The following is a 25234-nucleotide window of genomic DNA, read 5'->3' on the forward strand; positions in this document are numbered from 1 at the left end:
CTTTGCTTGAGAAGACTAGAGACACGTGGTTTCCACAGAAAGCTGAGAGTAGGCAAGAAGAATTTTATACAAATAAAACAGAATTTGGAGGAGATGTGAATGTTCCCAAGGGCCTGGTCAAGATTTGGGTAGCCCTGCTTTCTGGGGAACTTTTGACAAGTGTCTGAAGTTTGTTTTATATTCTCATTTACTGCTACAGATGGTAGAGTTGGTTGATTAAGAATAAAATATCCTAGTTAATGACCGTGTCACAAAAAAAAAAGGGTACTGAGCTAAATAATACAGAATTATTCAAGACCTAAACTTTGGATGAATCTAAGGCTTAGACAGTGGCCTCCGCGTCAACACCAATCCCTTTATATAAAGACCTCCAAAAAGAATGAGGGTCATTCACGACCACCCCGGGATTAATAGGAAGGGCTGGCATGGTGTAATACTTAGAGCTTACGCTCGTTTCCTGTAGGTTATCTATATTCCTGCAATACCTACCACAATCTATACCCTCGCTGGTCAAAGGATTATGTTCTTCTGCATCTTTCTCAGTAAGCTCATCTGCTCTGGCACTCCGGGGTAGTTGCTAGGAGCATAGTGAGGGAAATGTACTTGTTCGGATGCTGGTGTAAGCAAGATTAGCTGTAATTACTGTAAGTGAGTCCAGTTATTGCACATGGGCCGCGTTACATTTTCTATGCATGTATGGTTTTATTGTTTACAAAACATTTTCATGTATTTGACCTCAGTTGATCCTTACCAAGTGCTATCAGTTGGGTAGAGTCTCTAATCCTCGGAGTCAGAACCACTGGGTTTGAGTCTGGAGTCCCCAATCAGCAGCTGGGTGCTCTTGGGCAGGTTATTTCAACTCTCTCTGTCTTGATTTCCTCATCTGTAAAATAGGGACCATTATAGTACTTACTTCATAGGGACGTGGTGAAGACTAAGGGAGCGTGTGAAGACTTCAGAACTGCGCCTGGAAAACAGCAAACACATGCTCTGTAATTATCCCCATTATCATTATTATTGTTGCTATTATTTTAGAAATCTGGGAACTAAGGCTTGGCAAGGTTAAATGGTTTTCCCAAGAGTGCAACAAGTGGCAGGGCTGGGAGATGAACCTAGGGCTCCTGACTCATCAGTCAGTTGTGAAATTACCTGCCTGTAAAAACAGGTGGTTAGCAACCATACCAAGATATTGTGTTGCTAAAACAAAATAATCATGGCTTTATTAATTAGCAGGAAGAAGTTAATAAATTTTTCTCAATGTTTAACTTTTTCCTTAGAGTTTTCTTGAGCTCTGGGGACTTGCTGCTGCTAAGTGTCCCAGCACTTGCTGGTGCTCATAACCAAGCCAAGGCGTTTGCATCAACCTTAATGGAGAAAATGCAGAACTAACCGCCCATGCTTGGGTCAACAGCTTTCCTGTCCTCCCCTGACTTTGTGATTAATTGCACACACGCATCATCAGCAGACTTTCTGCAGGTGCAGCTGTCCTCGGTTGCATGAAGGAACTGGATACATCAGTAATTTGCAGCATCCCACAAAGCACAGATTGTTCAGTAAAGAACACGATGCCTTCTAGGTCCACCACCCCCTGAGCAAGCCCAAGGGCCACCGATTGCACGCAGGTCACCCCTTCCCAACCTCGAATTCTACCAAATGTAGACTGACTTTTCTTATTTTATTTAATTAATTAATTTATTTTTAAAGATCGGCTCCTGAGCTAACATCTGTTGCCAATCTTTTTCTTCTTCTTCTTCTTCTCCTCCCCAAAGCCCCCCAGTCCATAGTTGTATGTTCTAGTTGTGAGTGCCTCTGGCTGTGCCATGTGGGACACCGTCTCAGCATGGCCTGATGAGTGGTGCCATGTCCATGCCCAAGATCCGAACCAGCAAAACCCTGGGACACCAAAGTGGAGCGTGCAAACTTAACCACTCGGCCATGGGGGCTGGCACCCTAGACTGACTTTTTACACTTCCTGCAGCCATGCAAATTTCAGATCAAGTATATATGCCCTGCATTATTCTTGTAGGAGAGAGAAAAGAGGGAACCTCGAAGTTGAGAAGTGAGATGGAGCACAGGACGCATGCTTTGACCAAGCTTAAGGCAATGGAGGGAAAAACGAAGCTCAGGGTACTGAGGAGGGCAGTGCCTTTGCAAGTCCACCCCGCTCCTTTGAAGGGGAAGGGAGCGGTGCCTGGGGTGTGCCGTGGTTGAGCTAAAACCAAAAGCTGCCAAAGCTGAGGATAGACAAGCCTGTATATTGAGGAGGAGTTCTGAGAAATACTCAAGCGTACATGTGACTTTGTTAATTAACTTTTTTCCCCTCAAGCATGCAAGTTAATCCAGAACAGTGGTGGAATCCTGGGAACCAGTTTATAAAGGAAAGAATTAAAGATTTGGTTGGAGAGCCAGTAAAAATATTACATCACACAGAATAAAATAAAATGACCCACGTTATTGGAAGTAATGGGAAAGGACGTTCTGAGGTGTTTCTAGCCTCTAAAGGCTGGTAACAAAGCTGATTGTATGATTCTTTTTAGTGTGTAGCTTGTGTTTTATTTTCATGAACATTGTAAACAACACTGTTGAATGCCAACCCAACATTTCCAGCCTCCTTATTCCTTGCCCACCCCCTGCCAGAGGGGCTGAAAATGCTAAACATTCCCTTTTGCAACCTGTCTTGCTACAGGTGCCCATGTGAACTTAATCCTGGCCTGTGAGACATAAGGGGATTTCTGTGGGAGGGGGTAAGACTTTTCTTCTTGATTAAAAGGAGAGATACATATAAGAAGAGCCCTTTTGCACCTCTCTCTCTTTTTGCTTTAGATACCGCCATGTGAGGATGTGATGCCTGGAGCTGTGGCAGCCATGTTGTGACTAGTAACCCCAAAGCTGAAATGGAACGCTAACACATAGAGGAAGGTAAGAGTGGAAAGATGAAAAGTTGACTCCTTGAAGGCAACGTGGAGCTGCCAACCCAGCTCTGAGGATTGCCTACTTCCAGACTCAAGTAAGTAATAAAAGTCATTAGCTAAAAGCCACTGTTAGTTTTATGTTACTTGCAGCTGAAAGCATCTGACACAAATATATATTAAAAAAAGATAAGTGCCCTCATGGGTTCAGAGTATGTTGATCCCCCAGCCTTCCACCTTTCCTCACAAAGTCTTCCACTGAGGTCTTCACAGGCAGCAATTCTTGAGGTTTGAGAAGGACACAGCGCCTCTCGGAAAGCTGTGAGGTTCAGGCAAACCGTAAACTACTATAAAAGTAAGAGAAATAGTAAAGAATACTTCTGTATCCGGCAGACGCTGGCTTTCATGCTGTGAGGGACAAGAGGCCGCTACACAGCTGTTTCTTTTCCCCTGGGAGAATGGGAGTCATGGAGTCTGAGGGGAAAGTTTATTAAAAAACCTCTGAAGGACAGCGACCGCAGCAATAACACGCTGAGCTGCAACCGTGAGGCCAGCTCCCTGGGCTTTACTGTTAAGCTGACCTGAAACTTCAGAGTCATGAACAACTGATTAAGGTTTACCGAAAAATAGACGCAAAAAAAAAAAAAAAAAAGAAGGATTAGTTTAAACTGAAAGAAGTTAGGACCTTGTAAAATGCCCACATATTTCAACTTCTTATTCCTGGGAGTGTTGGCCTCAAAATCGTTATCTGCTTATCTGTGCTATGAAAAGACCAAAAGCTCGCTGCTCTCGACTTAAGTTAAGGATGCCGATGCTTAGAGCCTTGTGGTTGACAGCGGCCACTCCGACCCCTCTCCACGGTCCTACAGTCTGTGGTCCTCCTGTGGAAACTGCAAAAACAAGGCAGAACAAGGAATGGCAAAGCTCTGCTGTGAGGTGCAGATGTTTAGATTCCAGAAAGCTGTTTCTAGAACATCTTTATTTTTTTGAGGATGATTAGCCCTGAGCTAACATCTGCTGCCAATCCTCCTCTTTTTGCTGAGGAAGACTGGCCCTGAGCTAACATCCATGTCCATCTTCCTCTACTTTATACGTGGGTATGCCTACCACAGCATGGCTTGTCAAGCAGTGCCATGTCCTAACCCGGGATCTGAACCGGCGAACCCCGGGCTGCCAAAGCAGAACGTGCACACTTAACCGCTGCGCCACCAAGCCAGCCCCAAAAATGTCTTTCTTTAAAACAGTTTTCTTGTTTTTAAGGAAATCAAAGACGCAAGGCAAAGAAAAGGTATTTAGTTTGCACACACAGGTGTGAAGCAGGACTGAGGGGAGACGTGGATGGGCCACCACCTACAACATCCACGGCAAGCCATTTTTAAACACAAACGCAGGGTTTGCAAATCATTTAGGGCCTTTTAGAAACTTTAGGGCTCACCCTCAAACCCAGTTAGTTTATCTGACTCTCTAACTTGGGTTCAAGATTTCTGGTTGGAGAAAATGAAATGTACCTAAAATCAATTTCCAGGCTCTCTTGCTATGTCATTCATCTGCTTTCCCAAGGCGTTCCTTCGCTTCCCTCTTGAGCAGACATTACACAGATCAGCCTGTGCAGGATGACTGGAGAAGAGCGTGAGCTGTCAGAGGTGGGACGCTTGCTCAGCAGGTCCTCAGGGAAGTGTGCTAAGCGAGTGAACGGTCGTGCCCCTCCGCTGGCGATACCTCAGCTGCTTGCTTTGGAGTCGCCCTTTCAGGCTTTTTCAAAGTGGAACTCTCCCATCGCCAGGCTGTAGGGCACACGCTGGCTGCTCCCGGCTCTCCACACCTGAAGTTGGTCTGAGAGAATTACGCCCACCCAAGAAAAGGCGGAGGTAAGAGGTGTAGAGACAAGCTCTGATGGCATCAGTTTCACTCTTCCCGAACTTTGATCAGGTAAGCCAAAACAAGCAAATCCCTTTTTGCCCAACCCGGCCTGATGTGGATTTCTACCACGTGCAACCTGAATCCTCAGCTATTTCTACAAACTCATGTATAAACCTCATTTCCCCTCAAACAAGTAGTTAAAATATTTTACACAAGCATGCTAAAAGAATTGTTTTGGATTATAAAAATTTATTTCGTAAATCAAATAATTACATTCAAATGTATCTTCTGTGTAAATCCAAATTTTTAAGTATTAGATTTTCTTATAATACACCAGTGTTATCACATACAAATGGAGGGAGTAACAGTTGAAATACAGTGTACGCAGTTGTTCTAATTTTTCATGTTCCATTGGAATGATTAGAAAAGTGTATTAGTCAAATAGAATTAAGTACTTTTATTTTAGACAAAAATATGATACCTACTCTATCATAAAAAACATGTCATTGAATATTTGCTTAAGTAATAAAAGGGTTAAGAAATGACTTGGTTTATTATCAGAGGAACATAAAAGTGTAAATCTGTAGAAAGATACATATTTTCCAAATAAAATTCCAATAAAAGGCTATCTCAAACATTTTATATACATAAAGAATAAATTATGTCTGGTTAACATGTTTTTTGCTTTCGGGTCAGAAAAGCCACAACAAATTTAACAAATGTATGCTAAAGCCAAGGGTTTGCAGACCTTGAGTGAGTCCTGCAGTACCGTCTATACGGTATTTACTCAGAAATGACGCCAACCACATCAACACAGGAGAGCAGGGGAGAGGAACAGAGACGCTTGCCGGGGCTGGCCCGGTTGCTTAACAGGCACAGAGGCTGGAAGGGAGGAGACTAGGACATAAGAGGGAAGTTCATGTCACTAAGTACAGCTACAAGGGGGCAAGCAGAAGCCGAGCCGACGACCCAGGCAGGGACGTGCTCGCTGAGGCTCAGGGTTTTCTTTTTCAAGTGTTTCAGAGACAAATTCAAGCAAGATGTCTGGTTTGAGTCAAGCCTTTCTTCTTGAGCTTGTGACTTCTCAACAGAGGCACTTGGCACACTTAAGGGAAAAAATGAATCCATTCCGATTGAGTCTTGTTAGATACTAAACTAGAAATCCAGCTGAAGGAGGGAGGCAAGCACACAAATCAAAATCCATTTCCTGTGAAGAACCATACATGCCAACAAGTTTTGCTTATTTATGGAGAAGGAAAGGACTGGAATTAGAGTTTAGGCTCTTGAGGGCAGAGGAAGGGAGAGGAAAGGAATGCAGAGGGGCCCTCGAAGAATGGAGAGATTAGTGTGTGAGAAAGAAACACAGAGAGGCTGTGTATCTGACGTCTGCTTTGGCGCCTGTGTCTAGGGGGGCACGTCTTCAGGGTCTAGCTATGGTTCACTTCCCTTGTGCCAGACATAGGCTATCTGAAATTCTGCCAGGCACCTCTCCCTTCTGAGTGCTAATGCCTCATTTCCTAAAGTGACGGGAGTCCTTCTAAGTCAGGACGCTGTCATCCTGTCTGGTCACAGCACGCTCACACTGTTCAGGCGGCTGGGCCAGCAGGGGGAAGGTGCACTTGTATTTTTAGCTCATATGCTTCTCAAATAGAATACATTTGACTAAATAAAGGGAACACAGTCCTGAGCCCGCCCATCCTCCATACATGTGTGCAATCCACACCATCAAAAGGAGAGTTCATTGTTCCCAAGGCTAAAAAAGAAAAAAGGCTATTCTGTACTGGGAAGAACTCTACAGCAAAAGCAAGGGCCCAAATTAAGTGACAGCCTGGTGCAGCCCACAATCACCAGGAAGAATGTCATTTGGCATACTTTCGGCAGAGGAAAGAATGTCACCCCGCTGAATGTTATTTAAAAAATATTTTATCAGGAAGTAAGTTCACTTCACTTTGCTTTGCAACTTAATTGCATATGGTACTTTCTCCTCTTGGAGATTCCTTATTGGATTTACCCTTGGTTGGAACACGGACAGTGGGTAAATTATTCTACCAGTTTGATCAAGAAGTCTCTATGTGGTTTCTCCACTGTACCAGATTATGTGCACATGTGCGCATGCAGAGAAAGACTGAAAAGGGCCACCAATGTCATCACTGCTTATTTTCTTCCAGGTGCCAGTTATTCAAATAAGGTACAAATGTGCTTCCCCAAAATAACCCCAGTTGTGCCCAGGAATTTACTTGTTTTAAATATAGAGGTAAGGTAGGTATGAGAATGCCTTTAACAACCAAAGAAGCCAACTTAGATTATTAGGACGATAACCTGGCATGACAGTTCTCTAAGCCTATGACCTGAGCCTGTAAGGGGCAAAGACACAAGTTTCATTAAAGACCCAACTTTCATTTCCAAAAACCTTGCACACTACCTAGATATCTAGATATCACTAGAGAGGGGAAACTGAGTGCCTCCCTTGTATAAAAAGCAGGTGAAGACCAGAAGGAAGCAGACCCTGTCCCCAGACTGGCGAAGAGCTCCACGCCAAGAGTTAGCAAGTTTCTAGGCAAATAATGCCACACGTGGAGCATTATTAGAGCTCTCAGACCACAAGGGAGAGGAACAGGGATGAAGCAAGAGGCAGGGAGGGAAATCCAGCATCTAAGAGGTGAGAGAGAGTTCCCATCACAATTACAACACTTCATTAGGCAACAAGATTTTCTAGCTTGAGGGCACATACAAATAACCATAACGAGAACTTACTAAGATAATGGAAATTAAAAGAAAAAAGTCTCCTTTGGGTGTAAAGTACAGCTGTGTCATTAACATATCAATCAACTCCGGTCAAAACAATACAGTCATGCATCGCTTAACTTAACGGGACACCGTCTGAGAAATGCGTTGTTAGGGGATTTCCTCGCTGTGCGACAATCATAGCGTGCACTTAAACAAGCCTACATGGTATAATCTACTACACACCTAGGCTATATGGCACCAATCTTATGGGGCCGCTGTCGTATATGCGGTCTGTCGGCGCATGAGTGTACTCTAACACGGGCTGGCTGACGTTATGGACTGGGTCACTAGATAAAGAGGATTTGGTATTCTTGCTTTGCTGTCAATGATTCTTAGTAAAGACATTGTGCCTTTTAATGGAGACCCCAAATCCTGTGTGACAAAAGATTTGAAAGTGTCGAGAATTATACAAATATTTACTCTTGGTACGCCCCACAGGTGAGAGCAAGTTCACTGGTCCAGCTGAGTGGTCTCCCGGCTTTGCCCACCACCACTCAGCGTTACAAAGTCAACCCAACAGAAAAGATGGAGGAGCCGTTATGACATTCCTGACTTCTTTGCTCTGGTTCTATGTCCATAATTTGCATAAAATAAATAACATGCATTTATCAAAATCAAGGTTAAAATTTGAAATGAGAAAAAAAAAAAGCACAACAATGTGGAATTCTTAAGGCCAAACAATAGAGACTTCCTTAAATACACGCTTTATTATATCCACAGGCGATAAAATCCCAGAGCTACTGTCAGGCACGTGAATACAGAGCCTGTAAGAACAAAATAATTGAGTACAGTATTAGTTCTATTAACAGTAACTTGAGGGGACATTTTTTTTATTAAGAACACATACAGACGCTTATCCAGCAAGAAAAAAAACAACAAAAAACCCAAGAAACAGACTGCTCACTGATGTCCCACATCCCATGAATCATCTGCCTATTAAGAAACCCCACACCCTGAAATCATCATCTTCAGAGTACAAATGTATCCAAATTTCAAAAAAACCTTTCATAAAAGTTTAGAATCACAAAAATTCTGTGGTCACTAAGCATACGTATAGATACTATACAGGGACACATTCTTTAACTTTATGAGCAAAATTTCACTTCTAAATACTATTACGACTTTAAAACACTGAGTAATCCAAAATGTTAAATTTGAGTTAAAATAATGGCTAAGTGATTTTCTTTTCTTTGTACATGAGATTCTCTCTTTTGGCTCAAAAATTACAAAAGCGAATTAACTCCTTATAAGGAGTGTCACCAACTGAAGCAGAAGGATCACAACACAGAAAAGCCCTTCATTCTAATATTCCCTGTCTTGAATTTCACTTAAAAAAATCCAAATAACTACAGTTCAATGACAGCATCTTGTCAAATTTAAGATTCCATCGATTGTCAAGTACATCACTTTATTTCCTACTAAGAAAGAAAAAATGCCAATTATAGTATGATAACTCCATCTATTGGAAACTGTGCAATGCCTTCCAATTTCAGAGATGTTAAAACATGAAAAAAAAATGTCTTAGAATCAACGAAATGCAATATCTGTCTTTGACTTATTTTCTAAATTTTATTTATTTTATTTTCAGCTTGTTTTGACTACCAAGATACAAAACAGCTTACCTGCTAAATATTTAATATTATCGAGCTTGTGCGACTCGAGCATGGTTTTAAGGCCAGCAACCTCAGTGTCTATCTTCCTGTCTGTCTGGGTGACGGCCCGGTCTTGCTGGGCATGCTTTTAAAAACAAGAGATTCACAGCATTAAACCACGTTGGACACCAGCCCCTCTGCTCCGTCAGTCCTAGAGTTCCTTCCCCACAGGGCGCTGTCAAGGGGACATTTGGGGTAGAACTGAGGAGAACTCGGGCCTTCGTCTTCGCTCTACTATCCCCTTGCTATGTGGCACTGGTCAGGGCCTTGACCGTCTGTAGGCCTGTTTCCTTCTGTCTGAAAACAGGGGAAAAAAATACCCTTGGCTCTGCCTTCACACAGGCTATTTAGAGAATGAAATGTGATAACCTATGTAAAAAAAGCTTTTGTAAATTACAGATTGCTCTACAAATAAGGTTAATATCACAAAGCCAGTCTATGCTCAGTGACAACGAATGGGTCTCGTCCTTCTAAATTCCTCCTAGAGAACACAAAAAAATGCCTTAAAAAAAAAAACGGATCTTAGATAATCTGAAAGCAACAGGACTTCCCCTGGCACTATTTCTCTTCACATTTTTGAAAGCTTTCTTCTTTTATAGTGCAAACATGAAGTGTTTTATTATCAGGAGGCTTGACTATACCAACGGCCTATTTGTCTTCTTTCCCAAATATGATAGTTAAACAAAATACACAGTTAATCCCCCAAAGGGTGGTGGGTTTGGCTGATGTCATAAAGGGGCTCTAATATTTCCTTAATGCAAAAAACACTGGAAATACTTCACTAAAAATCCTAGGGCAAGTAAGTAGTTCCCTATGGCTAACAATTCAGGTAACGAGTAAGGAAATAAATGCCTGATGAGGAGAAAAGTGTTCCAAAATTCTCTCATGGAAGTCTCTTGTAGGTTTCAGAGGCCCCAGGTAATAAAGGAGAGAAAAGAAGTAACGCATGCCATAAGTTGAAAATATAATAACAATCTCCTTTCCTTATTACTATTCAATTACTGAGATTTAAACTTTCAAAAAGATAATCAAGTATTGGGGCTGGCCCGGTGGCACAGTGGTTAAGTTCCCACGTTCCACTTCGGCAGCATGGGGTTTGCCGGTTTGGATCCCAGGTGTGGACATGGCACCACTTGGCAAGCCATGCTGCGGCAGGTGTCCCACATATAAAGTGGAGGAAGATGAGCATGGATGTGAGCTCAGGGTCAGTCTTCCTCAGCAAAAAAGAGGAGGATTGGCAGCAGATGTTAGCTCGGGGCTAATCTTCCTCAAAAAAAAAAAAAGAGATAATCAAGTATTTTGTTAAGTGCAAAAAATCCTATGATACTCCACTTCTGAGTATATACCCAAAAGAATTGAAAACAGGGACTCCAACAGATATTTGTTTGCTTGTGTTCATAGCAGAATTATTCACAATGGCCACAAGGGGGAAGCAACCCAAGCGTCCGTTGACAGGATAATCAAAATGTGGTATATACACTCAATGGAATATTAGTCAGCTTTAAAAAGGAAGGAAATTTCAGCATATGCTACTACATGGATGGACCTTGAGGACGTTATACTAAGTGAAATAAGCCAGTCACAGAAGGCCAAATACCTAGAATAGTCAAATTCATAGAGACAGAAAGTAGAACGGTCGTGGCCAGGGGCTGGGGGGAAGAGGGAACGGAAAATTAGGGTTTAATGGGTGGAATTTCAGTTCTGCAAGATGAAAAGAGTTCTGTGGATGGATGGTGGTGATGGTTACAGAATAATGTAAATGCACTTGACACCACTGAACTGTACACTTAAAAATGGTTAAGATGGTCATTTTTTTTTTTCCTGCGCTAACTCCCCAAATCCCCCCTGTACATAGTTGTATATCTTAGTTGCAGGTCCTTCTAGTTGTGGCATGTGGGATGCCACCTCACCATGGCCTGATGAGCGGTGCCATGTCCGTGCCCAGGATCCGAACCATTGAAATCCTGGGCCACTGCAGTGGAGCACGCGAACTTAACCACTCAGCCACGGGGCCAGCCCCAAGATAGTCATTTTTATGTGTATTTTACCACGATTAAAAAAAAAAAAATCCTATGACAGTAAACCTGCATGTATCTTCCTATAACACATCATTACTAACAACAGTAACCATGCATGGGATGAAGCAAAGATGAATAAAATGACCAAGAAAAGTCGGTCTCATTTCTTACCAATGCCACCATTTCTGTCCTCATTTCTAGCAGCTTCCTTTCGTTCAATGAATACTGAAACAAACATGTAGCATAGGTCAGATTCTGACTTACTTCTTTCTCTTGCATCCTCCTCCGGTGCCTTACATGTTCTGGTCTCAGCACTTCCAAGAATATGTCACACTAGACATCACCTTTGGGAGAAAGCAGCCTACTTGCCCTCTCCTTCAGATCTGTTTTGAGGTTTCTTATTTATCTTCACTCATCGCTCTAATATCCGGATTCCCTTTTGTCATCCTTCACTCTCTCTGCTGTTTTTCTCTTTTCATCTCTTCGCTGTGATGTCTCTAGGTCTCTCCCTCTATTATAATATGATAACCTGGGACCAATTTAGATGGATGCTGAGTTGTATGCTTTTTGACTTTCAGAGGGTTGAAAAAAGTGGGGAATAATTTAAATTAGGAGCTCTCCCATCATAACTATGAAGAAAACCGGTCACTACTTGAGGCTTAGAGAAAAGACAGGAAAGACATAAAGTTGGGAAAAAAATAGTTTCAAGGAATATTATTCTGTGACATACATGTTGCCTTGTGATTATAAAACACAATGTAAATACATAGATACAAGTATACTAAACCAATACATGTCGCTTTAATTAAAAAAAAAAAAAAACCCACTTGGGCAGAGTCACAATCCAATGCTCCTAGAGGAAGGGACTAGTTCCACCCAGAATTAAAATGGTATCTTGACTTTGGCTATTAATGTCTGTGCATAGATTTAGCACCATTTTGTTGACCTTGAGACCAAGATCAGACATATCTCCTTAGCAGTGGGCAATAGCATTTAATCAAATGCAAATCGATAAGTGAAAAATTAAAAATTCTTCACTACATTAGCATTGTTATAGGGGAAACAATTAACACTTTTGAAGTATCTAGAAACTTTCTAGCTATAAAATGTTCCCCTGGGACTACCAGAGGGATAGAGTATAAAAACAGCATTGCTTAGAAGTAAAAAAAGAAGAAAAAACCCCAAACCTTAAACTAAAGACTAGTCACAGGACAACAAATGCTCGTCTCCATCTTTCAAACGTCAGGGTTTCAGACCAGGAGAGAGCTATACATCAGATCACCACCAGAGGGCAGGGGGAGCTGGATTTCTGCACACCTGTCAACTCGTCTCCACTAAGCCACTGCTGGCTCAGCCACAAGAGAAAAGAGAAGCCTAAATCTTGACATTACCATGATTTTTAGGACATCTATGTGGCTCCTCCTCTCTGCACCACAAAGCAGTTTTTAGACCATATTGCTTTTGAAACTGGCTATAAACATCACCAGTTAATTTAATTGAAACAATATTTAACTTCATTAAATAAGGGAATGAGAGGGTCAATAACACATCTTCATCAATGCACATTAAATACATGTTAATTAAATACATGCATAACAATATACTACCGTGCTGTACTCAGAGTAATCTAAACTTAATTACCAAGAACAACTCAGCTACGTTAGTAAATCACATAAATTCACTGGCTTTAATCCATGTTAACATCCCATATTTCCCGGTCTCCTAGATATATTTCTAGTTGTTATTTATATGCATCATCTTTGAAAAAGCAAGGGCAGCAGAGCTGTATTTCCAGTTTTCTTGGGTCCTGTGCACAATCCCACAAATTGTCCAGATATAGAGCCTTCAGCTTAATTACTTACAACCTACGTTTTGTGGTATCTTTTTGGTAACAAACATATACCACTACTTTTCCTAAGTGAAAATGTCAATTTAACCTAACTTAAAGAATCTCTGACAATTTACATTTCAAAACAATAAAAGTCATTAAGATTTCTCTATTAAAAAAAAGACTATGAAAATATTTTTAATCTTGAATTTCAGTGTAGAATTTAATATTATTTAAATCAATAATTTAATATTATACAAGTCAGATAATCAACAACTTTTGCAAAATCAGGACGTGTGGAGGTTTAAGTCAGTATCAAGGAGATCAAGACTGAGTTTAATTTATTAATGTCTAAGGGACGTAAATATAGTATCTCTGAAACAAACAAAAAAAATTCAAACTTGATTTGACCAAGATCTTCATTTCAAGTTACTTTCGAAAGTGTCAAATTTAAACCCTGATCCAAAATATAATTAAAATAAAGAAAAAACTGTGTCTAACAATGATATACAAGTAAATATTTAACAGTACTTGTTAAGTGAATAGAAACTTAGACCTGACCAAGCATTCTGGCCTGCAAGGAAATGAATTTATACTCTATTTTTAATAAAGGAACATACCAATTCTTTTACTCTGCTCTTTTCCAGATTGAAGTCTAATTTGGTATCTGTTCGGACTTTGACCACTTCATCCTAGTAGGACGGCAAAGAACAAAGAAAGAAAAAATCCAAAGTAAGAAATCCAAACCCTCTGAGGACGTAAAGCCTGAACTGCAGCCTCCACGGCTCCTGTCCTAAGGGGGCCAGGCAGGGAGGGGCGGGGCCATGTGGGAAGGGGCGGGGCCAGGAGCTCAGAGAAATGGGGCTAGGACTTAGGAGGTTGGGAGACCCTGGTCAAGCCAGGTCTATCCTGGGACCTCCCAGTCACACATACAAATAATCCCTTTTATGCTTAAGAGTGGGTTATTGTTGCTTTTAACCTCAAGACTTCCAATATAACCTCCTTCTGGAATTTATGAATAAAGCTGTTCCTTGGACAACACTGGAAGCAGAGATGGACCCAAAGAAGTAAAATATTAAATTCTGGTATAAATAAAGCCTTCTTTTTGACGTTCATCAAAACTTTTTCTTTTTTAACATCTATGCCTTTTCCACTTAAAAAAAAATCAAACAGCTGGCATGGTAAGCATTTTAAAATCACATGTAAATCTCTAAAGCCAGTCTCCTCCAAGAGAACCTAAGGGTTCCATGTGGCTACTTCAGAAAAATATTTATTTAAAAATGAGTAATTCCTCTTAGAACACAATTTTCTTAATGAATCTGGTTACAGACATCAGTAATATATTCACTGGCTGTATTCTTTTCTGAGGAAGATTCACCCTGAGCTAACATCCACTGCCAATCTTCCTTTCTGTATGTGAGCCACCACCACAGCATGGCCACTGACAGACGAGCAGTGTAGGTCTGTGCCCGGGAACCAAACTGAGGCCACCAAAGTGGACGGAGCACGTCAAGCTTAACCACTAGGCCACCAGGGCTGGCCCTCACTAGCTGTATTCTTAGCTAAATCCTCCGATGGGTACTTTTGAGACATATTACACAAATATTTAACATAGAATTAAGTGTTTAGGGGCCAGCCCAGTGGGACACCGGTTAAGTGCGCACACTCTGCTTCAGCAGCCCAGGGTTCACCAGTTTGGATCCCAGGTGCGGACATGGCACCACGTGGCAAGCTACGCTGTGGCAGGAATCCCACATACAAAGTAGAGGAAGATGGGCACGGATGTTAGCTCAGGGCCAGTCTTCCTCAGCAAAAAGAGGAGGATTGGCAGATGTTAGCTCAGGGCTAATCTTCCTTGGAAAAAAACAAAAAAGAATTAAGTGTTTAAGAACATATAAAGTATTTCTGACATTATATTTATTACTAAGCTCATGTAATTACAAACAAGCAAACAAACAGGAATGAGGCTCTTACCATCATTTGTTGTTTTAACCGATGCAGTTCAAGTTTTATTTTCTAAAAATACATTAAATAGAAACAAGTCAAGGATGTGTTTCGAAGGTTAGAAGAGAAACACAAAAGTCGGTAATAAACAAATATTAGAACATGTATTTATGCACAAGTTGTTCAGATTCTTTCCTCATTCAACACAAGCTTGCCTACATTCAGAACACAGCATTAACTGAACAGTCTCAGTACCGGAAATGATTATTTCTCACGCGGGATGCTACAATTGCTTTTAACATGCACATTTGTCTTCAGAGGCCATGCTTTCTTTAATACCTCCTTCAGTTTTTCTTTTAACTAATTCTGCCCCGAAATAGCACACTTCAAGGACAACTTTGAGTTTCAAACTTAACCATTTTCTAGCCAAAGGAGTCGTCTTTGGCTAGAAGGTTTCTTATAAGACTAGATCAACAGATAATAAATGAACTTCTTTTATGGGATTTTAAACAGGACTGAAAACAAAAGTGCAAAGATAGCATTATTTAAATGTGATCCCATATGCCACACTTTAAGAAACTAAGGGATATTTTATAGCAGCATTTCTTCATCGTAACCCAAACTAGAAACAATTCCAATACACATCACAGTAGAATAATGTGGCATATTCACATAATACTGTAGACAAGGAAAAAGAATGATCTACCACTGAAAGACACGCTATGTCTCCATCAGATGAAGTTCCAGAATAGGCAAAGCTAGTCAACGGCAATATAAGCCAAGATAGCAGCTTCCTCTGTGGGAGGAGTGACTTCTGGGGTGCTGGTAATGCTCCACTTCTTCATCTGACTGGTAGTGTACGCTTTGTGAAAACGCATCGAGATGTACACTTGTGCACTTTTGCGTCTGTATATTATATCTCAATGTCTTAACATAAAGCATTTTATAAGCATGAGTGGCTCTGTAGTTTTACCTCATTTTCTGCTCGGAGGGCTGAAAATTCACTCTTCTCCAAAATAATCATATCTTTCTTCACATTAGCGATCTGAGACATTATTTGCTGAAGAGTGATCTCCTAGGAAGAGAAAAAACATAGAACCTAGGCCAGTCTGGAAAGTCCACCTTCCACTGTCTCAACCTGCTTCATCTTAATGAGAAACTAGAAGAAGGTGGACAGGAGAAAAGAGGTCCAGCAAGGCCATCCTCTCTTCCAAAAGGAGTAAAGGAAAAGAATAAAAACTCAAGTCCAGCATCGTCATCAGGTGAATTACAGCGAAAAGGGTGGCAGTCTGAGGACCAGCAGCTCAAGAACACACTGCTGTAATTCTGGCCACTTCTCCATTTAGTAAAGGATGGTTGACTGGAACAGTTAGGTTTCAATCATAGGGAGTTTTCAAGTTTAATGATTCTGTAATAGTTAACTAAATAGCTTTGAATAAATTTATTTTTTGCCACTATAATCATTTGCCTCTCAACTATGGTTAAAATTACTATATGCTTTTCAATAGAATATTATAAAAAAATATATATTACAAATAACATTCCACCTTTAGATTTCAAATCTGCTAACGTGCCCCGAACCAAGCTGACCTGCTGCATCTTGGTGACCATATCTTTGTAGACGATACTCATGTTGGCTTCCACGATCTTGACCAGTGCAGACACAATGATTTCCGCTTGCTGAGTAGTAAACCCTAAGCAAACACAAAGACAATCACACTCGGGAGACTGTTGTCAGGAAAAAGAAATCCTCCATAGAAAGGGAGGAAATGCGAACTGACACCTTCACGTGATTGTCCGAATTCAGAAGCAGGTAGAAAGCCCAGTGTGGCAGGAGGGCGAGGAGGCCAGAGTCATAGGCAATGATGTGTCTGTCACTCTGGAAAGTATGACATATCTGAGTCTGTTTCCTCATGTAAAAACGACTGATCTCAAACGCCTGTCTCACCTGTCAAAAATCACGTTTTCAGAGAATGTCTAATGACATAGCACATGCCTGCCATGTCAGTGAAAAATGATGTCAAGTGAAAAAAAGCAGGACTCAAAATTATAGAGACAATTTATTGCTTTTGTAATTTAATACAGATTCTAGGTAATTTTTATTTTCTTCTGTGTTATCTAAATTTTCTACAATGAACATGACTTCCTAATTTTAAAATGTATATGTTAGTAAAAAATAATTTACTTAAGTAGGAAAGCTCAATTATTTTATATCCAGCATAAATCAGCCAAATCACTGGCTAAATAAAAATAAACAGCAATTTAGCTGTTAATTTATTTCATGTTAAAAGACAAAATCACTTCTTTCATTTTTCTTCCACAAATCTCTTCAGTCACTAGTGAGGGGGACCCAAACTGGAAAAAATATATTCTTTGGTACTCAATAAATGATGCTGTACTGAAATATATCAAGCTTCAACTCAGCACTTTACTGTTTTTAATAATTTTAGATGGTAACTTGTATTTTCATTGTAAATTCTAATAAAATGCTCCAAAACAAGTCCTTGGAAAGTAATTCTTTCTATAAAATACTTCTATCTATAAGAACTTCAGAAGAGTCTATTGATTCTTGTAATTAATTAATGGCACGTTCGTTTGAATACAGTTATAACCGATACAATTTGAATGAGATTAAGCATGGGACTATAATTTAAAAAAACCAAAGATACAGATTTAAAGGAGACAAAAAAGGCCTCCGAAGATCTACTCCCTTCACTTTAGTCAAAATCTTTTAATTTTTAAGGTGTGGGTCACGCACATCTAGAAAAATCACCCAAAAAGTTACCTACCAAAATGTTAACAGTGTTTAGCTCTGGGGGTGGGATTCAGAATAGTTTCTTTTGTTTCTCTGCTGTCTTCCTAATTTTTTGAAAATGAACATGACTTTTACAATTTTTAAAACTTTACTAAGAAGAGTTCATAGTTAAACACAATTAAGTTCGGCAATTATGAAGAAAAGAAAAATAAAGACCGAAAGGGAACTTATGCTCATAATAAAACAAACTCCAAAGGCTTATAATCTATAACCACCTGTGGGAAGAGAAAGGGATAAGAAAAACAGAAGTTAAGCCTGAAAACCTACTGGGTTACCAGATACAAAAGAATTTTTTGTAGGAATGAGAGAGCAAGACACAATCAGGGTTAGTGAGATTATAGACATATAGGAAGTTTTGTTAAGCAGGAGACACAGTGCTGGAGAAAAAAAGGATAGAGGACAGAACATTCCTTGAAGGGTCCTTCCTGGCCTTATCCTAGCCCAGTCCTCTTAGACATCCATCATTCATCTAAGTGCCCTCACACTCTACACTTCAGTGGGTCCTCACATCACTGGCTCTTGAAATACGCAAGTACTCACGGGTCAGGGTTCGGAATCAAGAAAAGCAAAAAGTACATACATCAAAAAATCATATTTTAAACATTAAACATCTACAATTTTTATTTGTCATAAATAAATAAACTTTTAAAGAGAGGGAAGGGAAATAAACTGCACCTCTTGATGGGAGGAAGGAAGGCCATCCTGAGTCCACGGCAGCTACCTCGCCACTGTCACACATAACCAAACTAACGATGCTCCCTCAATATCATCTAACACCTAGTCTGTGTTGAAATGCCCCCCATCTCTAGTTTGTCTTTTTACAACTGGTTACTTCGAATACAAGAACACAAGGTCCATAAAAAAACAAAAAAAAACAGAAAGAAAAAGAAAAGCAGGAGGACTTCTGCTTATCAAGATAATTTTAGATGCCTCTCTTTTCACTTCCACTTTTCTTTCTTAAATTCTGAGCTGAAAGACGTTTTGGTGAAAAAGGCCTACTGTTTCAAGTTTGAAAAGAGAAGCTGTAAAAATTATAATACAGCATTTGACAGTTTTTTCAAAGTGCATTCAAATACACTATGTCATTTAATACACAAAAGGATGTCTGGAATTTATATTATGCCCATGCAACCAACGAGGAAACAGAAGCTGAGAGGGGAGAAGGCCCGCCTAGGCTATGCAGCTAGAGCCTGGCAGAGCTTGAGTCCAGAGCTTCTAACTGCCCCACACGAGCACAGAATTCATTCCACCACCTGCTCTTGGGCATGTGAAGTGCGCCTACGGGGGGTAGCTCTTCACGTGTGGACATGCGCAACTGGACAGATAACTATACCACGAAGTAAAAAAACATACATTTATTTCAAATGTACAATCTATGATATGTGAGATTCTGATTTTGAGAATGTGTCACACTATAATTGGTGTATTTGTCTAGATAAGAATTTGAGAATATATATACTAAGTGTACTTTCAATAAACGTCCCTTCTATCAGAGCAATCTTTTACATTCACTAACTCAACAGCGATAAGGGAAATGCTAGTCTGAACTTGAAAAAAGAAAAGAACACAATAAGTTGAAGTTATCAATAATTGCTGCTCAGCAACATTTTAATTTCATAAAAACTTATAAAAGACACAAGACGCACGGTAATAAAACCATCACTTGTGTGCTGCAGACAGTTGTCATAGGAACCATTCCTGAGTTCTGCTATAGACCCGTGTCTATATTTTATCTGTAACACTATACCTCCTGAGTGATGTTATAAAAATACACCTCACTTAGACAGAGAGAAAATGTATGAGGAAAGTCTCAATAGTATTGATGAAGCAGAAACGTCCTTAAACAAAACATGAGGATTTAAAAAAATGGAGATTGACTAAAACATTATGTATAGACTTCAAAGTCAAAGAGAAATATGCAAAATTAGATGAAATCCTAAGAGAAGTCATAATGCAGAGTGGTTTCTGTGGCACCGAGGGACCAGAGAGAGGATTACCATTTTCTTCGAGGAGGCACACTAAGGCGTGGGTGTCAAAGTAGAGCTTCCTACTCCCGGAAGAGGCAAAATCTGCCCTCTTGTGGTCCAGCTGCCCGCGCCCTGCGGAGACGCTCAGCTCTAGAGCGGAAAGGACAGTCAGGTTAAAACAGACCTAATGGCAAACAAAAGCGACTCCCCACCACGAAAAAATACGGCCCACCTCAAGGACCCATCTGTTTTTTTCCAACAGCTCTCCTGAGATATAATTCAGACACCACACAACTCAACTGTTTCACGTGAACAATTCCATGGTTTTAGTATCTACAGAGTTGCGCAACCATCCCCACAATCAACATTAGAACGTTTTCATCATCCCCCAAAGAAACCCTATAGTTTGAATTGAAACCCTATTGATTGAAACAATCAATATTCGCTCTCATGCCCTAATCTCCCTATCCCCCATCTCCAGGCAACCACTGATCTACCGTCTGTCTCTGTTGATTTACCTACTCTGGACATTTCATATGAACAGAATCATAAGGTATGCGGCATTTTGTGACTGGTTTCTTTCACTTAGTGTGATGTTTTCAAGGTTCATCCACCTTGTAATATGTGTCAGTACCTCATTTCCTTTTATTGGCTGAATAATATTGCATTGTATGAATATACCAAATTTTTTAACCTATTCATCAGTTGAAGGACACGAGTTGTTTCCACTTCTTGGCTATTATGAATAGTGCTGCTATGAGCATTGGTGCATGAGTTTGTGTGTGGACATATTTTCCATTCTCTTGGGTATATACCTAGGAATGGAATTGGTCCATGATACGGCAACCCTATGTTTAACCTCATGAGGTTATGTCAGACTGTTTTCCAAAGGGGCTGCACCATTTTACATTCGCAACAGCAGTGTATGACGGTTCCAATTTCTCCACAACCTCAACACTTGTAACTATCTTTTCTTATTATAATCATGCTGGTGGGTGTAAAGTGGAATCTTGCTGTAGTTTTTTTGTGTTTTTTTTTAAAGATTTTATTTTTTTCCTTTTTCTCCCCAAAGCCCCCCAGTACATAGTTGTATATTCTTCATTGTGGGTCCTTCTAGTTGTGGTATGTGGGACGCTGCCTCAGCGTGGTTTGATGAGCAGTGCCATGTCCACGCCCAGGATTCGAACCAACAAAACACTGGGAAGCCTGCAGCGGAGCGCGAGAACTTAACCGCTCTGCCACGGGGCCAGCCCTTATCTCGCTGTAGTTTTGATTTGCACTTCTGTGATGGTTAATGATGTTGAGCATCTTTTCATGTGCTTATTGCCCATTTGCCCATTAAAAAAAATGGGTTATCTTTTTATTACTGAGTTGTAAGAGTTCTTTACATATTTTACGTGTAAGTTTCTTTAAAATTTTTTTTTCCCTTTTTCTCCCCAAAGCCCCCCGGTACACAATTGTGTATTTCTATTCTTTGAGGAAGATTAGCCCTGAGCTAACTGCTGCCAATCCTCCTCTTTTTTCTGAGGAAGACTGGCCCTGAGCTAAGATCTGTGTCCATCTTCCTCTACTTTATATGTGGGACGCCTACCACAGCATGGCTTGGCAAGTGGTGCCATGTCTGCACCTGGGATCCGAACTGGCGAACCGTGGGCCACCGAAGTGGAACGTGCGCACCTAACCGCTGTGCCATCGGGCCGGCCCCCATAGTTGTGTATTTTGAGTTGTGGGTCCCTCTAGTTGTGGCATGTGGGATGCCGCGTCATCATGGCTTGATGAGTGGTGCCATGTCCACGACCAGGATCTGCGAAACCCTGGGCCACTGTGTGAACTTAACCACTTGGCCACGGGGCCGGCCCCTAGATCTAAATTTCTTATCATATATACGATTTGTAAATACTCCCTCCCATTCAGTGGGTTGTCTTTCACTTTCTTGATGGTACCTTTTGAAGCACAAAGTTTTTATTTAATGAAACAGTAGCCTATACTATAAGGTCCTGGGCAAGGCATACAAAGCTGTCCTAATTTAGCCCACACGCACCCTTTCGGCTTTCTTTCTAGCCACTTAAGCCATTCTGTTTCCTGCACTTTTGTATCTTGGGACTCCGTCCAGAAGCTTGGCTTGCTCCCCTTTCTCAACTGGTAAATTTTAGCATCCTTTTTACTCCTCTTCATTTAATTTGACAATTTCCTAAGCACGCATTACGTTCTGGGCAAGGCATTAGGCTACACTTTATGGTCCTCTCTGCCTCCTCCAGCCGGGTCAGGCAGCAGCCTTTACTGCTCCCTGCTGTGTTCTCAGGCCAGCACAGGCAGCTCTATCACAGCGTTTACTGCAGTACTTCCACATCTGTGTCATCTATTAGTCCCAGCTCCCTAAGAGCAGCCAGCCTTAGTCATTTCTGTATTGTTAGCATCTAGCAGAAGGCCAGGCATCCTGCAGGCCAGAAATGATTTTTTAAGAGAATTCAACTGTATGACTTCTAAGATCTGGATCATGAGACTGTCTAGAAAGAAAATTTGAGATCAATTCCTTTCTCCTCTTCATCTACGGTCTTCCCTTCTTACATAAATTAGGTCGCTTGAACTTGATACCTCTTTTTTCATCCTTTATCTCCAGTCCTGGGACAAAAATTGGCCTCCATGAGAAGAGATCCTGAATGTCTGCCTGACACAGAACAGACGAAGCTCAAGAAACAGTGGTGGGTGGGTGAGTGAATGAATGAATGAATGAACGAATGCACCTCTCAAGGGGCTCTCCAGAGGCCGCCCCACCTTTCTTAGAACTGTGCTGGATTGTCCCATGAGCCAGGGAGCTTGAAAACATTTGAGTCTAGAACTGGCTTGTCAAGAGTGACGGGATTATTCAAATCCCTTGTTGTCAATAACAAAATAATCATTCACGTGATTTAAAACAAAACACCCCCTCACACACATTCACACACAAAACAAAACATTCACGACTACTTTCTAAGCAAGACCTAATGCCAATTCAGATACTGCCGACTTTCTTGTTTTCCAAAAACAACTAGAACTTACTTCAACTGCAAGCTTATTTCAAAGAAATATGCCATCTGAAAAGCGGAGGAAAGGGCAGGCCCCCTCCCACTTGGCTCTCCTACCTCTGCCAATGGGACGGGGCTGCTATCTTCCCTTCCCTCAGAGGACAGGCCTGCGAACACAACAGTACTCTGGCATTCAGAACACCTCTGAGTCATTTTTCCTCCTTTATTGTGACAACAAAACAAAGTCCAAGAACTGTGAACTCCCCCTAATAACCAGGAAACAATAAACTGAGTTACGTCAAAGTGTGACATGTAATTCTCCTTTTAGTAGACTTTTGGCATACCACAAGGATATCAGAAACACACAATCACAAAAGAAGCCCAAAGTTAGCCGTGGCTAGAGGAGGAACCCAAGCACACATTTCCTGCTCATAACATGTGAAGTCTAAGGAGCCCGACTGAGACCCTCGTGCACCAAACCAGCCACTGGGCTGAAGACGCAAGCAACAGAATGCTCATCTGCTGATGCTTCATGGGCACAGATCCTTCCTTGACTCTGTGCAGGCTACGCTTCCCCGTATTTATGCATTCAGCCTCACTCTGTAAGATGGCTCTGTGAAGAATTAGATCCTCTGAGACGAATCCAACAGTAACACCTTGCTGATATGTCAGAAAACGGATGAGACAAAGCTCTCCCCTTTTGCCCATACTCTTGAGAGGAAAACAAATCACATCTTACCAGCTTGTCAAAAAAAGAGTAACGAAAGGCAAAGTACAAGAAATAAGCCCAAAGCTGCCTCTAATTCATAAGGACTGAAGGACACTGACAGACTTCCCACCCTTTGTATGTAAAGCTTCATCGTTCACTTTGTTGTTCTAGCAAACATTCTCCCCCAGCCAAAGGTATTCTTAAATTTTAAATGCAACCAACTTTTCCTGGGCATTTCTGTTGAGAAAAATATTTTAAAAATAGCCATCAGTGTGGTTACTGATGGATACATACAGGCTATCCAAAGTTATATTTTTGCCAGTTTGCTAATTAAGAAAGATTACCCAAAATGATATTTTTATCAATTTGTTATCTAGTATGTTGAGCCTGTTTAGATTTCCCTAATCTCATGCAGGGCCCTGACTGCCCACCGCCCCGTCAAGTATTTAATCAAATGCCACCTTCTCAATGAAACCGATTCTGATGACCCTATTTAAATTCGTAACTGGAGGCCCACCCCACTTCCTAACCCTAACCCCTTCTAGTTTTTCCTACAGGATTTATCAGATTACGTAAATATATTATATACACATGTAAAATATATATGCATACACAAATTGTGTGTGTATATATATACATCATTTCCTCTGCTAGAATTAAGCTCCAAGGAGGAAACGATATTGCCGACTGATCCATCCCAAGTACCTAGAAAAGTGCCACGCACAGAGTAGGAGCCAGTGCTTAAAGGAGGAATTAATGAGCCCATTAGAGTTTGAAATTAAACTGTGAAACAATCCCTTCGTTTCCCGGAGCTTTGCTCCTTAAACCTGCAAGCGTCCGCACACCCCTTCACCGGAATCGCGACAAGCTGGGCACCTGAACAACCATTAACCTGGGCGCAGGCTCCCACGCGGCAGCGCCACCCAGGGGCGCGCCCCATCCCTGTCCCGGCACGCCTGGCCCGCCCGGCATCCCCCGAAAGTATTGCGCCCTGCACCTTCGACCCGGATTCCGAGTCCTTCGGACCTTCTCGGCTGACGAAGCCCAGGCTCCCGAGGCCCAGAAGGGCGGGACCAGACAGACCTTCGTCCCCACGCCCCGGGAGGAGCCTGGTGACCTCGGCTGACCCGTCGCCCTCTGGGTCGCCGGGCCTTCCCCACCCTGGAGGTCAAAGCCGAGCTCCTCGGGCCCGCCGCCCCGTCCGGCGCTCACCTTTCCGGAAGGCAGCGAGGCCGGCCGCCGGGCCGCGGCGCAGGCGGAGGGCACCGGCGGCCCCGGGGACGCGCGGCCCGAGGCTCGATGGGCAGCTCCCCGCGCCGCCGCGCCGGGCCGGGGAAGCGCAGGGCGCGGCGCACGAGCGCTCCCAGTCCGCGAGCGGCCGGCGCGGGGCGGCGGCGGCCAGGCGCGGGGCGGGCACGAGCAGGAGCAGGAGCAGCGGAGAGGCGCGGGCCCCCGGGGCGCGGGAACGGAGCGCCCCCAGCCCCCCGGGCGGCGCGGCCAGGGCCGGGACCCCGCGGCCGGCCGGGCTTCCGCAGCGGCGGGCGGGCAGGAAGAGCAGGAGCCGCCGGCGGCCGGGCGAGCGCTTCGGCCTGCTGCCCGCCACGGAGCCGCAGTCCATCCCCTGGGCGCTCACCGGCCTGAGCGCGCGATCATGGTGGCCCGGCGCGGCGCCGCTCCCGCGCGGCCGGGTCCTGAGTCCCAGGCAGCAGCAGCGAGCGTGGGCGCGGCGCCAGGCCCGCC

The 25234-nt window shown here is 42.3% G+C and overlaps 1 protein-coding gene across 1 annotated transcript; it reads right to left on the bottom strand.

The window, feature by feature from the left end:
* Positions 1 to 4998: 4998 nt before the first annotated feature.
* MCUR1 (mitochondrial calcium uniporter regulator 1) lies at positions 4999 to 25231 on the bottom strand. Its single transcript, XM_023624473.2, has 9 exons — positions 24707 to 25231; positions 19811 to 19930; positions 16589 to 16692; positions 15972 to 16073; positions 15029 to 15070; positions 13675 to 13746; positions 11398 to 11451; positions 9179 to 9293; positions 4999 to 8320 (listed from the first exon to the last, which is right to left on the bottom strand). Exons 1-9 carry the CDS (start codon positions 25110 to 25112, stop codon positions 8265 to 8267), a joined length of 1071 nt encoding a protein of 356 aa, XP_023480241.2. The 5' UTR covers positions 25113 to 25231; the 3' UTR covers positions 4999 to 8264.
* Between the last annotated feature and the right edge of the window lie 3 nt (positions 25232 to 25234).

The sequence above is a fragment of the Equus caballus genome, chromosome 20 (genome assembly GCF_041296265.1).
Source record: "Equus caballus isolate H_3958 breed thoroughbred chromosome 20, TB-T2T, whole genome shotgun sequence".
NCBI lineage: Eukaryota > Metazoa > Chordata > Mammalia > Perissodactyla > Equidae > Equus > Equus caballus.

Bases quoted from the DNA above. Each gene is read 5' to 3' on its own strand.
- MCUR1 (XM_023624473.2), bottom strand. From the start codon at position 25,112: ATGGACTGCGGCTCCGTGGCGGGCAGCAGGCCGAAGCGCTCGCCCGGC. The intron at 16,074-16,588 runs GTCAGCTTGGTT...TTCTCTTCCTAG, and splicing joins TGGTCACCAAGATGCAGCAG to GAGATCACTCTTCAGCAAAT. The intron at 9,294-11,397 runs GTAAGAAATGAG...TGTTTTTAAAAG, and splicing joins GGACAGAAATGGTGGCATTG to CATGCCCAGCAAGACCGGGC.